This window comes from Lactuca virosa, chromosome 9, assembly GCF_052849685.1.
Source record: "Lactuca virosa cultivar CGN04683 chromosome 9, Lactuca_virosa_CGN04683_v6, whole genome shotgun sequence".
Taxonomy (NCBI): Eukaryota; Viridiplantae; Streptophyta; class Magnoliopsida; order Asterales; family Asteraceae; genus Lactuca; species Lactuca virosa.
In genome coordinates, this window is record NC_136434.1 from 208,008,890 (window position 1) to 208,028,292 (window position 19,403).

The 19,403-nt window shown below is 33.1% G+C and overlaps 1 protein-coding gene across 1 annotated transcript; it reads left to right on the plus strand.

The window, feature by feature from the left end:
* The first annotated feature begins 9,121 nt into the window (after window positions 1-9,121).
* Window positions 9,122-12,948, plus strand: LOC145136566 (vacuolar protein-sorting-associated protein 11 homolog). Its single transcript, XM_079070689.1, has 5 exons — window positions 9,122-9,490; window positions 9,923-10,096; window positions 10,187-10,510; window positions 10,602-12,308; window positions 12,405-12,948. Exons 1-5 carry the CDS (start codon window positions 9,269-9,271, stop codon window positions 12,792-12,794), a joined length of 2,817 nt encoding a protein of 938 aa, XP_078926815.1. The 5' UTR covers window positions 9,122-9,268; the 3' UTR covers window positions 12,795-12,948.
* The last annotated feature ends 6,455 nt before the right edge of the window (window positions 12,949-19,403 follow it).

A 19,403-nucleotide genomic window follows, 5' to 3' on the forward strand; every position in this document is an offset into this window, starting at 1 on the left:
AATGCATGTGTTTGTGTGTTTTATTCCTAAAATTTGTTAGTATGTGTGTTTGTGTTTTCTTTTTGGAAATTGATTTGAGTATGTGTGTATGTTTTAATTTCTGGAAATTAATTTTTATGTGGATGTTTTCATCCCCACACGTTTAACCACATATGTTTTCCTCTATTTGATCAACGACACATCCCATTCAACGATGCTTAAAGGTGGATGTTCTGAAGTTGGAATATGCCCTCTCTGGTCTATCCATGGACGATATTTTGTAATAGTCGATTCAGTCGACGACTGTTGGCCCAAGAATTTATGGCATCTAACGAACCAGTGAAACCCTAGATTCAAAGGTGGGGCGTTTGTGTTTGATCTCTGAAGAAGAACAAGAGTTTCGTTCTTGAAGGTGGGGCTTTTCCGGTAAATCGAGATTTTAGCATCTACAAATCGATATTTGTAAATCGGAATTTCATCAGCTCCTCACCGGTTCATCTCCATCGCATCTTTTATTTTTGAAGATCATGTTCACCACCACTATCTTCATCTCCCTTTCTAATCTATTCTTCTAGATTTATCCAGTAAGGTTTTTTTTCTTCAGAAATCGAACCAAGAAACAAAACAAAGGGGACTCGGTTTTAATTTCATATGATTTCAAACCTTCGATTATTTGAGGAGATAGTTTTGAAGGTATAGAGAGAATTGGATGAACTACACACATAGAGAGAGCCCTCTCTTTATTTATTAATTATTAAAATAGATAAATATATATTAAATTAAAAAAATAAATAAATAAAAAAAAAATACATGAGGGGCATTATAGTCATTTCAGTTTACCGAGAGACCAAAAACATATCGAAACTAGGCCAAAGGGAATATCAATCGAAAAAAGTCGAGGTTTTGACCAAACCTCAGAAAAAATGCATACCACATGGACCATTTTTGCAGTTTTGTTTTTTTATTTTTTATTTATTTTTACTTTTTTGCTTTTCAAAACTTCATTTTTTTACTTTGTTTTCACATGTTTATTTTTCACTATCCGTTTACACATCTTTATTGTTTTACTTTGCTTTTACATTTTCTTTTCTAATGCGTTTTTACATTTTATTTTACTCGATTTTATAATAGTGAACGTATAGAGTTATGCAAGATGAAGTTGTGAAAAAACATGTGAAAAAAATGAAGTTGTAAAACAATTTGTGAAAAAATATATGTAAAAACAAAATAAATATTAAGTTGCAAAAACGTAATAAAAACATGTAAAAACGAATTATAAAAAAACATGAAAATGTGAAATAAAAGATGAATTTGTGAAAAAACATATGAAAAACAAAAAATAAACAAATTAAAGGACCTAAGAAACACAAAAAACATTAGGATCCTTAGAATACCAAAAAAAAAAAGTTTGAGGACCTTAGAAATTTTCATGAACTTGTTATAATAGGTCATAAAGATGTAATATATACTAAATAAACAAGTTAAGGGGCTTTATAAATATATGTTAATGATCAACCTTAACCCTTAGAAATGCCTTACTATATCAATCTTGAAATTAAGTCTCAAAAGTTTGTCTATTCAACTCAAACTCCAACATTACAAATCTCAGGAAGCCTTATAATGCATCACAACTTCATCCATCTATTTTTTTCTAAATAAAACTTCATCCATAATTTCAAATTAGGTAGAGCGTCGCGATACGCAATGATGCATTATGGTTCCTTTGTAAACTTGTGTGTTGAGTTGGAAATGTTTTACAATGACGGGTGATAGTTAGATTAGAATACGTCTTTGTATGTAAATGTATATTCCTTCCATGGGTATATGAAGTTGGTAAACGTGCATTTGTATGTGGTGCACCTTATTATGTAGTTATTAGTATAAAGAGTGTGTAGTGAGAATTTCATTCCCTAGCCACTTGTTCTTCATTTAATATTTTAGCTCTCTTTTTATCTATACATTATCTTTTGGCTCATCATATTGCTTGATTATCTTCATTATTATTCATATTCCTCACCTGCCAAATCGTCCATATGATCCTACATTGCTTCTTTAGTTGTATAATGTCCAATGATCTTGTTTATTGTTACACTTAAGATGTTTTCTTCGTAATTGTTGCATTTTGCATCTACAAGACTTATGGTTATTGCTTAAAAAGTTAAAGTTTATTCCACCATTGATGCTTTAATCAACATCAAGATATAATTTCCACATAACAAACAAGAAAGTACAAGCAAATTTGAAGCCTTATTTATCTTGGTAGGATCTTTTGATCTTACGATCATGATCTTGCAAAATGTAAAATGATCAAAGGTAAGATCTTAATTTCCCACATCTCTCACTTTTTTGCATTTAATCTTAGCATCACGTCACTTCCTATCTTCCTCTTTAACGTCCTTTTTACTAGGCAAATGATTACCTCTCATTCCTCACACATTAAATATGATTTAGGATGTTGTATAAAACAAGAGAGAGAGAGAGAGAGAGAGAGAGATGAGTTCTCATACGTAAAGGAAAACGAGTGTGGTGTTCACCGTGCCTTACTGTTGTCCAACCCAATTCACTGTAAGATACGATGAGACAACACCCTATAGTCTAGCAACATAAAAGTATCAAATAATCCTACTTGATTGTGAAAGGTATTTCGATGGGTTCATGTGACATATCACATCATACTTTTAAGCTTGGTAAGGAATTTAACAGGAGGTTAATGACTTATAAGGGTAACATACTTTAGGTTTTGTTGATATTTATTCCTTTAAGTTATTTTTTTCCACATATTACCATTAAACTTGTTTGAACTGTTCACATTACATCCTTATGACAAGTTGTGTAGGTTTTAGTCGGTTTAATGGTAATATGCAAGCAAAAAAGAACATACGGACTAAATATGAACAAAATCTAAACTATTTTACCCTTATAAAGTCATTAACCCAAAAAAGATTAGACGAAACTTGTAATATATATATATATATATATATATATATATATATATATATATATATATATATATATATATATATATAAAGCCTTGAACTCGAGTTTAGGTATATTAAACCCAATGATGCCCACTTTTTGGAGAGGTACTCGGTACTCTAATCTAGACCTGCATCCAAACCGGTCTCGAAATGATCCAGTCTTTTTAGGAACAGTCTCGCCATTTGATGAGCCTGTGTAATATTAGGTAGTTGGTAAGGTAAAGGCTGAATTAGGTCCAACAACCTGATGGGTTTTGGGTGAAACAAATAAACTAGAAAAACAATTCCTAAGTTCACATGCAACCTACTTTGGATCTATGTTTTAACTATTGAACATATAACTTTGAATTGCAAAACAAGAACCCTAAAGAGAGAGGCTATTTTCGAAATTAACCAACTAGGGTTTTAGAGTTACATACCTTTCAATTGTTATAGCAAACAATTGGTAATCCTTTGATCTTGATCTTCTTGGAAGCCTAACACCACAATTGTAATGCCTCTAATGGAATCACACCCAAGAGCTAGCAAGAAGGAAACTTGTGGGGAGAGAGAGGCTAGGGTATGCAAAAATCGGCCTAGGGTTTCTTCAAGAGTAGGAGTGGTCGATTTTGAGAGCCAGGAGGCTCCTTATATAGCTGATGGATCTAGGGTTTAGGGAAAACCCTAATATTCCTTTGCTTGGGGCCTAAGCTTATCCAAAGGCCTTATCCAAGCCCCTTGGACGAAATCATTAGGGTTTCCCCTATAGATTTCGTCCACCTCCTTCCAAGGAGGTTCTGGAGCCTTCCACTCAACTATTTGATAATTGCAAACTAGTATAATTAATACAATTAACCCCAAAATTAATTCTAATTAATTTATGGCTAACTATTAATTAAACCTTATGATTTCTAATTAATATATTAATCTTTTAACATATTAATAAATCATTTATATTAATTTATTAATCTTATAATAAATCAATATCTCTCCTTTCATAATTTCCTTGTCCAGTTGTTAGGTTTGAGGGCAACCCAAAAAGACTGTGTTGATATCAATTTAAGTACATACCAATTATAGTTATGGGCTTAGACACCTAATCCAACAGTCTCCCACTTGGATAAGTCTGTAACTATAATTTCTAGTATGACTTCTAAATTTGACCAACAAATTGTAGCTTCCAAAAGCTGCTGCTGAACTCTGACCCAGTCAGTTACGTGTCCTTAGATAAGTGATCATATAATCCTTCGTTCTGCTAGATATCCCTAGACATAAGACATGGAATGTAATCAATCTCTTTGTCCAGAATCTATGTTTCCCGATTTCTGATTTGTGATGATGTAGGACTTCTAATTGAACACATCAATTTAGTCCTGGCTGGGCCTAGCACATAAGTCAACACCAAATCATCGAGGGTCCCACATATATCGCTTTTCCCGTTAGGGCAAAAGGAACGAATAAATGTTGACTCATATGCTTGTATCTTTTACTCATCAAATTATACATGACAATACGTTTTATAACACCAAGTTACTGATGCGTTTTTGTATCACCAATGCATGACCGACTCGTAAATTACAACTCATATTTCTCCGCTTCAAGATTATAAGATATTATCGTCTCAGTATTACTCGTGATGAATTCCATGAAGTAATACTCTGAGCGAGGGTTTATCCAATACTCAAATCTCTATTTCTAAGTACTCATGAAAATTGCAGCAATTCTATTGCTATGTCTAACTCCCTTAGACAATCTGCAATCCAATTCATGACAGTCTTAATTCACTACTTACTTCCAAAAGTACGAGCGACTGTGGAGTTTGAATAATCATATTATTCGGGAAGTAAAACATGCAAAATATGAAACACAATAATAAACAATTGACAAGGACAGTAAACAAACTCATAAATAATACTTTATTATTTAATCACCAAAAGTCAATTATATTTACTTTGTTACAAGTTTCAGAACAAAAATAATCTAACTACTAAAACTAATATCATCTCTCAGTCCAATGCTCCGAGCATGTTGAATATGCTTAACCCTACTCAGACCCTTTGTGAGGGGGTCTGCTGGGTTGTCTTCAGATGATACCCTCTTTACAACTAGATGGCCTTCTTCTACTCTATGTCTTATGAAATGGTACTTTCTGTCGATATGTCTGGTTTTACCATGATCTCTGGGTTCCTTTGTTAAGGCAACCGCTCCTTTCCATAGGCTCCTGGATGGTTGGAACAACTCCGAGATCTCCAATGAAGTTCCTTAACCAAGCTGCTTCTTTCGACGTTTCACTCGCTGCTATGTACTCTGATTCACAAGTAGAATCAACCACCATATCTTGCTTGGAACTTTTCCAAGTAACTGCTCCTCTATTCAGTAAAAATACCCAACCTGATTGAGAACGGAAGTTATCTCTATCCGTTTGAAAGCTGGCATCACTGTAACCATCTATTCTCAAAGTATCTTTGCCACCAAGTACAAGGACCCAGTCCTTTGTCCTTCGCAAATACTTGAGTATATTCTTAACCGCTATCCAATGAGCTCTACCCGGGTTTCCCTGATAGCGACTGACCATGCTCAAAGCAAATGCCACATCAGGGCGAGTACATGTCATAGCGTACATGATCGATCCGACAGCGGAAGCATAAGGTACACGACTCATGTCAGCTATTTCCTCATCTGTACTCGGGCATTGAGTCTTACTCAATTTGGCATTGCTCTGGATATGTAGCTCTCCCTTCTTGGAATTTTCCGTACTAAACCTCTTCAGTACCTTATCCAAGTATGTGCTCTGACTAAGTCCAATTAGTCTCTTCTTTCTATCTCTCAATATTCTAATCCCAAGAATATAGGAAGCTTCTCCAAGGTCTTTCATGGCAAAACACTTTCCAAGCCAAGACTTAACATCTTTCAAGGTTGGAACGTCGTTACCAATGAGCAATATGTCATCGACATATAATACTAGAAAAGTTACTATACTCCCACTAGCCTTGATATACACACAAAACTCATCTTCACTTCTAGAGAAACCAAACTCTTTGACTTTCTCATGGAAGCAGAGATTCCAGCTGCGAGATGCTTGTTTTAATCCATAAATGGACTTCTCAAGCTTGCACACTCTATTGGGAAACTTTGCATCAACAAAACCCTCTGGTTGATTCATGTAAACATCCTCAGCCAACTTCCCGTTAAGGAAAGCAGTCTTGGCTGATTCGTGTTGACTATTTCCTCTTGTCAAACCCCACTATAATACATGCTTCTTACTTGAGCACGTGTTAAAATAATACGTTAGGTTATGAAGCATCGTGAGTTACAAATATGTAAGACATCTTTAAAAATAATGTATAGATAGAACCAAAAATTATATAATGAAAAACAAACCATTGTTCATTTCAAAACTTCTTTTGTACTTCTTTTAGGCCTCTTTTAAACTTATTTAAACATATTTAAATTTCTTTAAACGTATTTAAGTTTCTTTTAATACTTCTTTTAAGAAAAAACATTACACATAATTCAAACACTTTAATAAAGAACAAACTCAAAGAACATACATTATATGTATTGAAATATGATGCTACTCTTATAGGACTCCTAAGGCATATCTCTATTGAAAGATGGTTAGATAGAAGATGCCATCATGGTTGGCACAAAGTATTACCAATTAAGAAGAGGCTCAAATTTCTTTAAGTTACGTAACATATGAACCATCACATGAAAAGTTTGCAAGACCCAACATGCTGTGAATGCCTTTTTAGAAGGGAAATGATTCGTACACAACAGTTTTTTGTCATACACAACAATTCATGCATTATATAGTTGTATAATACAACATTTTAAAGCACCAATTGTTGTGTATGGAAAAAAATTGTTGTGTACGGATCAGCTTCCAACGACAACCCAACTTTTATAAATTTTGATTGGATATCAAGACTTCATTTAAGTATTCATAAATCATTAGATACTAACCTCCCCAATATAAATGAATGCAACATGATCATGATTTATGCGGTAATAAATATCAAGTCTTCATTTTTAAAAGTCTTCCTCTTCTAAAAAAATCTTATCATTTTAATTGTAATAATGTATATATTATCCCAAAAAAAAAGAAAAAAACGCAATAGAAAATTAAATAAATATCTTATGGGGACATGGCATCCGGGTCCTGAAGTCGAAAACGGATATCTACGTCCAAGGACTACAAAACAAACACGTTCTCACCCATTTCACTTTTTTATTTTCACGATTTTAATTTAAGGGATAATTTAATATATATCCTTACAAACTTTAAATATTACTTATATATCCTTACAAAATTTAAAACTACATATATATCCTTAGAAAACTATAAAATTCACATATATATCCAAACTCATATTTTAATTTGGATTAAATCATTAAACTAATTTAATATTGAAAAATATATCTAAACTTTTAAAATAACATATGATATTACTAAACTACCCTTCCTTAATTAAAGATTAGTATTTAACCATTTAATAGTGAAAAGCTTCAAAACTCCTTTTTCTCCTCTTCAAAAGTTGTTTTTCTCCATTAATGAGATCATAGTTTCACATATCATTTTTTATTCCCACCAATAGATCACCAAGATCTCCATATATATATATATACACGCCATTTTTTATGAATATCTTTAACATAAATTTGTGTTAATGGAATACAAAGAAGCAAATGCACAATAAACAGAAAATATTTCCTCTGTAAATATGTGGATCCACAACTTAAGAATGGCACGACCTCGAAATAGACACACTAAACCATAACAGAAGGTTGATGACTTAAAGTGAAAATCGTCAGCCAATTGTTAGCCTTCACCTTCACGCATGAGCAAATATTTCCCTTTACGTACTACATGAACGTAACTCCCACCCATCGCTCTTTCTCTCTCTATAAAATATCTTTTTCTCTTAGCAATCAATATATAGATCATATCTAAACAAAACCCAATAAAACAGCAAAAGCATCAGATTTGTTTATAATAACTATTTAATTGGTTGCTTTTTTTATGCAATGAAGCCTAAGAGAAAGACCCACATAACACAAAGTACAAACCCAAGCACAATATTACGCTTTAAGAGAAAATGTAATTTTCAATCTTTTTTCGTCGAGGGTTATCAATGATGCTAATGGTTTTTCTGGTTATGATCTACATAAGATAGTGAGTTCTCTCTATTGCGAACCAAAATTAATAGAACAATAATTAATTGAATGCAAAAACATTAATCGAATGGAGTAGATGATAAACTATTGCGATGAAGAAGAGGGGTTGTTTATAGAATCTACAATGAGAAAGAAACGGACATGAAGTTTTTGGCACACACGATTTTTTTTAATTAGCTTTAGTCCTAATCTTTAATTTAGTAAAGGGTATTTTAGTAATATCAATGAAAATTTGTATTTTAGATAAGATTTTTAATATTAAATTTATCTAATCCTAATTAAATTATGAGTTTGGATATAAATGTGAGTTTTATATTTTCAAAAGGAAATACATGTAATTTTAAAATTTGTAAGGATATAAAAGTAATATTCAAAATTTATAAGGATATAAATGAAAATTTCCCTTAATTTAATTTCCCCTCGATCACATATTCTTCAACTATTGGCGTATCCTGTACAGATTGAGAGATGATTACAATTGCGTAGAATAATTATATAACATTTTTATATATATATATATATATATATATATATATATATATATATATATATATAATTATATAAGTATATTTTTTTAATAAATATTATTATAAATAAAAAACAATTATAAATAATTAATCAACATTGTAATTAAATTGTCAAACAATAAAATTAAAACAATAATAATTATTATACATATTTAACTATTAAAACTAGAACGATAAAAATTATTATACATATTGTAGTTTTAAAATTTTCATGTTGTAAAATATAATAAATTATTATACAAAAACAAATTTATAAAAACCAATTTATAAAAACGTTCAAATAAATACAATAAATTAATAAGGCTATATAAAATTTGAGTTATTGTTTTGTATCAAAAATTAAAATATTTAAATGTGTTATAAAAGAATAATGAAAATATTGTTAATAATTATAAATAAATTGAAAAACTCCAAAAGTAAAGGGACCATAAGTGTAAAATAGAGAGTTTGTATGTAAAAGAAAAATTAGAAAAAAAAAAAGGCGATTTGATTTATAGGGGGCGGAATAACAGGATGTGATCGATCACATATTCTTCAACTATTGGCGTATCCTGTGCAGATTGAGAGATGATTACAATTGCGTAGAATAATCTGGGCTCCGATTTGATTTCAATACGTTGACGAAACATGTATCAATGGAGGAAATTCGAGTTCTTTGAGGAGAAATACGCCGGAAAATGTTTGGTCCCGGATGAAGTCGCTGGAAAAATCGAGTGTTGCTCCAGCGGAAGGGGGAAAATCGCGGTGGGATGTGAAGATGGGACTGTTAGTTTACTAGATCGAGGTTTTAAGTTCAGCTATGGATTCCAAGCTCACACTTCCTCTGTTTTATTCATTCAACAACTCAAGGTTTTTTCATCGCTCTCTGTCTATAATTCCTGATTACCCATTTCCCCATTGTTGATCACGTTGTACGTGAATTTAGCAATCTAGAACACATTTGTGCAGAATTACGGTTCTAGGTTTTCCTATACAGAATGACATGAAATTAGGTTTTCTAAATCCGGTTACCTTTGTTGATAGGAATGAATTCAAGATCAAGAAACAAGATAAGAAATTGTAATATCTAGAAGAATTTTACAGCTTTGGTTATACAATTTCCTCTGATCTTCTTATCTAATGGTTAATCATGCACTTTCAAAGATGTTTTTCTTGCTCCATCTATTCCTGACATAGCTAACACTATCAAGGAAGAAGATACACAGCTTTGTTATCTAAGTATGTAACAAGTCAACACTAGAAAGTTTTAATCTTTTTCCATTTTTGTTGTGAATTGACCAGCAACGCAACTTCCTACTAACTGTTGGAGAAGATGAACAAATATCTCCACAATTATCATCTGTATGCCTCAAGGTTTTTGACCTAGATAAAACTCAACCAGAGGGTACAAGCACACCAATTCCTGATTGTATCCAAATACTACGAATATTCACAAATCAATTCCCAGAAGCAAAGGTTGAAATTTTATACTTGTAACATTTCTTGTAAACATTATGGGTAAATGTAATTGGAATTGTTTCTGTTGTTGTTGTTGTTGTTGTTCAGATAACATCATTTCTAGTTCTAGAAGAAGCTCCACCAATATTGCTGATAGCTATTGGACTAGACAATGGTTGCATTTATTGCATCCAAGGTGATATTGCACGTGAACGTATCAAACGATTCATGCTTCAAGTGGAGAAAAGTCAAGATAAATCCCAATGTGGTATTACTGGAATGGGTTTTCGTGTTGATGGGAAAGCTTTTCATTTGTTTGCAGTTACTCCAACTTCTGTAAGCTTGTTTAACTTGCAGACTCAGCCAGCTGGTCGACAAACCCTAGATCACATTGGGAGTAATGTGAATAGTGTTGCCATGAATGATCGCCTGGTATGCTATTTCTTTACTCTCATCTGTATATTGTTATTGTTTATCTATTGTTTTAAGCATAAAAGTATTGCAATTTGGTGTTAATTATTAGGAGCTTATCATTGGTCGACCTGAGGCAGTATATTTCTATGAAGTTGATGGTAGAGGTCCATGTTGGGCTTTTGAAGGAGAAAAGAAGTTCCTCGGGTGGTTTCGTGGATACCTGTTATGTGTAATTGCAGACCAAAGAAGTGGCTCAAACACCTTCAACATCTATGACCTCAAAAACCGTTTAATTGCACACAGTATAGTAACCAAAGAAGTCTCCCATATGCTTTGTGAATGGGGAAGCATCCTCCTTATCATGAACGATAAATCGGCTTTATGTATTGGAGAAAAAGACATGGAAAGCAAACTCGACATGCTTTTCAAAAAAAACCTTTACACAGTCGCCATTAATCTTGTTCAAAGTCAACAAGCTGATGCAGCTGCAACTGCTGAAGTTTTAAGAAAATATGGTGATCATTTATACATGAAGCAAGATTTTGATGAAGCCATGAGTCAATACATTCATACAATTGGTCATCTAGAACCTTCTTATGTCATCCAGAAGTTCCTAGATGCACAAAGAATCTACAACCTCACAAATTACCTCGAGAAGCTACACGAAAAGGGTCTCGCGTCAAAAGACCATACTACCCTTCTATTAAACTGTTACACCAAATTGAAAGATGTTGACAAGTTGAATGTTTTCATCAAAAGTGAAGATGGTGAGATTAAATTTGATGTGGAAACCGCGATTAGGGTTTGTAGAGCTGCGAATTATCATGAACATGCAATGTTTGTTGCTAAAAAAAGTGGAAGACATGAATGGTATTTAAAGATTTTGCTTGAGGATTTGGGAAGATATGATGAGGCTTTGCAGTATATTTCTAGCCTTGACCAAAGTCAAAGTGGGGTCACTGTTAAAGAATATGGAAAGATTCTTATTGAGCATAAACCAATGGAAACAATTGAAATCCTCATGGGACTTTGCACTGAAGGGGGGGCATCATATTCCTATATGCTACCTTCACCCGTTGACTTTCTCAACATTTTTGTTCATTATCCAAGATCTTTAATGAATTTTCTTGAAAAGTATATAACAAAAGTCAAAGATTCACCCGCACAAGTCGAAATTCACAACACTTTATTGGAATTATACTTGTCAAGTGACTTAAACTTCCCATCAATGTCGCTAGAAAATGGCACAACAACTACTTCAAATGGAAATGGGAAATTAGTCGAATTACCTAAAGAAGATACAAAAAACATGGAAAATGATCATGAAGAAAGGCTTCAAAAAGGGCTTTTGTTGTTGAAAACCGCATGGCCTTTGGATCAAGAACAACCGTTGTACGATGTTGATTTGGCTATAATCTTATGTGAAATGAATTCTTTTAAAGAAGGGCTTTTGTATCTTTATGAAAAGTTGAAACTTTATAAAGAGGTGATTGCTTGTTACATGAGGTCACATGATCATGAAGGCTTGATTGGTTGTTGTAAGAGGTTAGGGGATTCAGGGAAGGGTGGTGATCCGACTTTATGGGCTGATTTATTGAAGTATTTTGGTGAATTAGGTGAAGAATGTTCAAAAGAAGTAAGAGAAGTTTTGAATTATATTGAAAGAGATGAGATTTTGCCTCCTATTATGGTTTTACAAACACTTTCTTCAAATCCATGTCTTACTCTTTCTGTTATTCGGGATTATATTGCTAGAAAATTGGAACATGAGTCAAAGCTTATTGAAGAGGATCGTCGCATGATTGATAAATACCAGGTTTGTTTTTTAAATTTTATAAAGATTTTAATATAGTTAAAATTCATTTCCATCATAATATTAATACCTAATCTATATCTTTGAAATCTACTACAGGAAGAAACATTGACAATGAGAAAAGAAATCCAGGATTTAAGAACAAATGCAAGAATCTTTCAACTAAGCAAATGTACTGCTTGTACTTTCACACTTGATCTGCCAGCTGTCCACTTCATGTGTATGCATTCTTTTCATCAACGTTGTCTTGGAGACAATGAAAAAGAATGTCCCGAATGTGCCCCTGAGTACAGATCTGTTGTTGAAATGAAAAGAAACTTGGAACAAAATTCCAAGAATCAAGATCAGTTTTTCAAGCAAGTTAAGAATTCAAAAGATGGATTTTCAGTAATTGCTGAGTATTTTGGAAAAGGGATTATTAGCAAAACTAGTAAAAAGGAATCAGGAGGATCTTTAAATTCAAACGCTAATTCCACCCGTGGTTTCTGAGCAATCTTTTGTTGGTTTGTTTGTTTGTTTGCATTTCGTTTTGGAAACCGGAATGAGTGATTCCGGAGATGATACACTGATTTGTTTTCACTTTTGTGTTTGTAAACATTTGAAAGGTTTTGGTGTTTTAATTATGAACTTGTCTTAACTCTTATGTATGTTTGTGACATTCATTTGTTATTTGAGCATTAGTTGGATGATATATGTACTCCAAAAGATGTTAGATGTTGATGAAGAACAGAAATTCGGGTTTGATGAAATCGGATCAAACAGAGAAAATTTTGAAAGAAAGAAGATGATGAAATAGAAGTAATATATTGAACGATTACACAATCTGGGATTAAGCTAGAGCCGATACTGAGTATCAAAATTACATACAAAAATCTAAGACATCCCCTTCCCGCTCTGTGACCTTTCTCTTTATTTATTATAATCCTAGCCATAGCCAACCTAGATGAATTTCCTGTTTTACCCTTTATTGGGCCTTCTATATATATATATATATATATATATATATATATATATATATATATATATATATATATAGTATTTGGGCCAATTAATTCTAGATTCCTATCATTATCAAAAAAAGTCTTGTCCTCAAGACTTGTGTTAAGAAATTGGCTTCCTCCCCTGTGCTGTGGAGTAACCAGCATTCAACTTTTTTCCAATAAGTAAGATGATTGAACGTATAACAAGTATAGCAATTTCACCTGTTCAAAGAGAGAAGTCATTGCTTTTGGTACACAATTAGTGGATTCCGACCATACTTAAGATTCTCAGATGTAAGCTTCCTGAAGTTGGAAGCATACCAAAACATAGCCCAAACAATTCCATTTGGCCACCAATGGAAGATGATGACTCACTGATTCCATCACTGGATAGAAACTAGATAACTCTCCTTGACTACATGGATGAGCCAACACTCCTTGACACCTCAAGCATATTGCTAACTTTGATCAACCGAGCCAAACCCTTCCTAAGACCATGTCTAAACGTCCCTCATCACATATCCATGCATCCAAAATATATTCATAGTTAATTACCCAGTACATCCGTTGCTGATCAATATGGTCTTCCACTCGCTTGATGTTAATTCCAAAACAACCAGGCAGAATGAAATATACTTTGTAGTAGTATAACCAAGAAGCCTTCGGTGATAAGACGATCAATAATTCGGGACTTGTCGATTTTTGCCACTAGAGTAGAGACCAATTACAAGTTTCATTCAACTTTGAAAGTTGAATTATAGAATTTAACCCCTCTTTTAACATCCTTGTATAAACAGCCCATAACTCACCTTCTGCCACAAAGCTTGAATTTAAAGAAACTATTTAGAGTTAAAAGTACCTTCATCACAATGTTTGGAATATGACAGGGATATAATTCTATCACCACATGAAAGTACCTTCATTGGGGTATGAGGATTATTTAGGTTGCTGGGTATCTTGTTTTGTGATTTGATTAGTCCTAGTGATATGAAACTTCTGAAAAGAAGGGTGTTTGAGGGTCATCAGATTGTCCCAGATCGAGTCTAAGTCTCAACATTTCATTACTACCATGCTACAGTGTATTTCCTTTCCTCCGTATAGTGTTTAAGTTCCTGTTTCCATTTCTTATCCAATATGACCCCATTGACCTGCCTTTGATCTGCCTGTTGTGCATGACCCACCACAAACTCTTAACCCTTTTTTCCTTCCTTCTTCCCAGATCATTACACTTAATGAACTGAGCCGCTCGTGATTTAATGGGATTTCCTTGAAACGAAGGTTTATATGAATTTTGGATTTCAAACCCGTTATAACGTTGTAACGCGTGAAATTGAAATCCATCCCATGTGACTGATTCAGAAATCTGGGTAATACGATGAAGACAAGGATTACCGTGAATGTTGAAATACACTTTTGCCTTCTGCTGAGGGTCGAACCCACAGAACTCGAGTAGCATGATTTTCTTATCCACACAGGGAAAACCCATCAATTCAACTGGAACTGCATCGAGATTGAAAATCGCTAGCCATGTCAGACGTCTCTTCAACCGTTGTTAGTGATAGAAATGGTGGTAGAAACGGCGGTGGTGTTTTGGATTCTAATTCCGACGCATAAACCACCGATAATACTTCATCTCCTGGCGGTGTGTCGCTGCATTCATGATGGACTTCATCCAAAACCATTGGAGATGCCGGCAACGTATCCCTAAAAGTATCATCAACCACCGGTTCTAGTAATTTCCTAATAGGATCTGAAAAATTGCTACCATAGGAGAATTTAGAAAACGTTTTTAGTTAAATCTTATTTATTTTTTGTTTTCCGTTTTCAAAAATTAGAAAACGCATTTAGATGTGTATATTTCTGTTTTAAAAAATAGAAAACGCGTTTAGACAAGTTCATAAAAAACGGTAGCGGTGGTAGGATGGGGATGGGGGCAGCCGCGGGGGAGAGTGGTGGTGTCAATGATGGCGGCGGTGGTGGTGGTTGTGGCGGCGGTGGTGATGACAGGCAGTGGTGGTGGCGGCTGTGGTGATGCTGGTGATGGGGTAGTGGTGGTGGTGATGGTGATGGTAGGTCGGTGATTGTGATAGTGATGTTGGGTGTGTGTGTGTGTGTTTATAGGGGTGGGTGTGTGTGTGTTTACAGGGGTTGGCTTTGTGTGTGTGTGTGGAAGGGGGGGGGGGGGGGGCGTTGACTTTGCGTTTGTGGGTGTGTGTGTGTGTGTGGAGGGGGGGGGGGGCTTGGGAGTGGGTGGGTGTGGGTAGGTAGGGGTGTGGTGGGTTGGAGGTGTAAAGGTGGGGGTAGGTAGAGGTGGGAGTGAGTGGGTGTTTATATTTTAAAAAAAATTTGGAATTAGAAAAATGTGAAAAACAATGATTACTGGTTTTCCAAAAATTTTCAACTTCTTTGTAATTTTAGAAAACGGAGAATTTTCATTTTTCGTGAAAAATTTAGAAAAATAGACGAACTAAACGCGTTTTCAAAATTATCATTTTTTTTTGAATTTTTTTTTCCAGAAAACGGTCTATTTTTCCGCAACTAAATGCACCAGCAGAATCCTGGGGATTCTAAATGCACCATAAATAAAACCGTAATAAATAAGTCAATACCACTTGTAATTAAGTCAAATAAAATTAAAAAATAAATAATTATGGTTAAATGAGTATAGTATCATCACTGCGTCTACTTTTTAAAACTATTTTTAATTTTATATTTAAAATATATTTTTTATACTTATGCTTAAAATAATATAATTTCGGTTGCTAACTATTATTCACACATTTTATTTTTATTTATATATACTATAATATTAAATTAAATCATCTTTTATATATATATATATATATATATATATATATATATATATATATATATATATATATATATATATATATATTATAAAAAATAGGTTTTTCATAATCTATCATAATTGTTGTTTTTCAAGTTATTTTTGAGTAGTTTTATATTAATATTTTTTTTTACTTTATTTTCTATATTTGATTAAACTCGTATTAATCTCTGATTATTCCATAGATCAACGATAGACGGTCGTATCGGTCACACCTAGTTGATTGATTTCTATATAGACAAATAATAAAATTATGATATTCGTTATATCGGTGAGACTTAGTTTTTTTTTTCTTTTATTATTATTAACGTCACATGGAAACATATTAAAAAAGACAATTACAATTCTATTTTCAACCAAACACAACTACAATAAATAAAAAATACAGCTTTTATTTACTATAGTTTTGTTAAATACAAGTATAATTTAATTTTATTATGCAACCATTAATGTTAACAATAAAATATGTAATATTAATAATGTATAAAGTACTTCTATTACTTATCATGACCATCAATTATATGAATATTACAATTATTACGTGGTGCATATAATTCTTCCCAGGGCGCCCCCTTCTGTGTTCTACTGCTACTAGTGGCTTCCATTTTTATTGTGTTTCTTTTCTTTTATTTTATTTTGTGTTCTCCTCTTTGATTTGTGTTTGTGTTCAATTATATTTATTTGTGTTAGTTTATGTTCGTTAATCAACTAAACGAACCGAACATAACGAATATGAACACACTAAGTTTCTTAACAAATGAACGAACATGAACATAAAAAAATTGTTTAATTGTTGTTCATTTGTTTAAAGTTAATGTAACACCGTAAATTTTCAAACAAAATTTTCATTTTAAAATCACATAATTCTCGTAACCACTTTTCACAAAAATCCCAAATAACAAGTTATCAAAACACAACTCGATGATTGTTTGATCAAAATACAGGATCCTCCAAACACAACTCTTTCTCTCGTGTGTACAATCGAGTCGGCGCCTTCCCGATATCATGAAAAGTACCTGAAACACATATCACATAACACGGTAAGCACGAAACTTAGTGAGTTCCCCAAAATACCACACACATCTCATTAGCCACTCGATGCTATACTCAGTAAGACCCTCTGGTCAATGTGTCTCAGTAGGACCCTCTGGTCCCACAACTCGGGCGGACCCTCCGGTCCTAACTCAGTAAGCTCAAAATAATACACAACATAAATCACATAGAATACTCAAAGTTTACCTCCCATAATAATGAGATCTAGGCAAATAAATGAGAAAGGTGCAAGCTTTTACCTCCCACTGAAGCCCTTGCATGAAAACACACTAGATCCAATCGTTTCTCTTGCTTCCTTGCTGGATAATCTCCCCTTCTCCTCAAAAGATGCACTAGGATACTCAAATTTTAGCTTCTATGACTCTCTTAGCTCACTACACATGTTTAGGGTTTTACATAGGAAGGTTAGGCAGCTGGTGAGGCGGAAATGAGGACATAAGTTCTCTTATATAGGCCTCAACCCCGAGAAATTAGGGTTTCACTACACAGCACCAACTCGGCGAGTCAGCTCTCTGATTCGTCGAGTCCGTTCAATAATCCCACGCGGTCAACTCGACTCTACTCGACGAGTTGGACTCACAACTCGTCGAGTCACTCAATAAATCTCAAAATTAAACACATAATAATATACATGAGAGTCTGGATGTTACAGTTAAACCAACGAATATAAACAAACATTTATTCATTTATGTGAGGTTAAAATAAAACCATATTGGTATCGTTAATATTAATAAAGCAAAAAGAAAATTTTAAAATTGAGATATTATATGACAATCCCTATAGTAAAGTAGAGATATTATACAAAATTAAGTCGATTTCGTAATTATACAAAATCAATTTGATTATGTAATTATACAAAATAAAATTTAGATATTGGGTGTGTTCGGTAAAAATAATTGGTAGCTAGTACAACTAATTTTTTCCAGCCTTTATAGAGGAAGGTCCAACAACGATGATAACAAAAATGTTTTGAATTTTCTCTCGATTTGATCGTACATATAACATATTTTTATTTAATTATAAATACGCTTATATATAATATTAGGTATAGTTATATAGTTATGAAAAATACTATATCACATCTATTTATATTCAAAAGTAATATATATATATATATATATATATATATATATATATATATATATATATATATATATATATATATATAAATGAAAAGAAAAATATAGCCTAAAATAAAAGATTTCTAAATATTACTATTAGCTAATTGAAATAAAAAATAGAAACACTATAATAACTAATCGAAGAAAGAAGGAAAATTAAAATTTCAAAAAAAAAAAAAAAGAAGACGTCTGAAGAAAAAAGAAAAGGAGAATGTAGTCGCCTAATGGGGTAATAATTACATGTCATTTCAATTTGGGTTTAAAGCAAATCAAGAGTGGTTTTGACTTTGGAAAATGGTTTTGACTTGGGTAAATCGGGTGTGAATAACAACTAAGTCAGCATCGCTTTTTGGAATTCACATTCTTCTTCTCGTTCACGATCCATGATTGTGCGAATCTCATTGATAGTAGCTTGAATCTTCGAAATCTGTTCCGCATGTTGATCTAAACGGAAATCCTGAGATCGAGTATCAACTGTTGTTTGAACCATCCTCCTCAGATGGTAGAGCATGGCAGGTCGGACCAATGATGAAGAACAGAAACTAGGGTTTGATGAAATCAGATCAAATAGAGAAAAATTGAAAGAAAGAAGATGATGAAATAGAACTAATATATTGAACGATTACACAATCTGTGATTGTTCCAGGGGAAACCCCTCTCTCGTAGCCCAAAGCTAGAGCCGATACTGAGTATCAAAATTACATACAAAAATCTAAGACATCCCCCCTCTGTGACATTTCTCTTTATTTATTATAATCCTAGCCATAGCCAACCTAGATGAATTTCCTGTTTTACCCCTTATTGGGCCTTCTAGATATAACTCTTGCTTTAATAGTATTTGGGCCAATTAATTCTATATTCCTATCAGATGTAGACATGGGGTGAAGGATGTTACATCTAGACAATTTTATCTCCACACCAAAGGTTTAGTTTTTTGCAAAACTAAGGTAAACTTATAAAAATTTTGCAAAAAATAAGGTAAACTCATATCATTTTGCAAAAATGGGATATAAATTGATTCTGCCCAAACCAAATTCGTTTATGTTTTGGTCAAAAGTCAATTTAATAACTTTGTAATCAAATTAACATGTGTGAT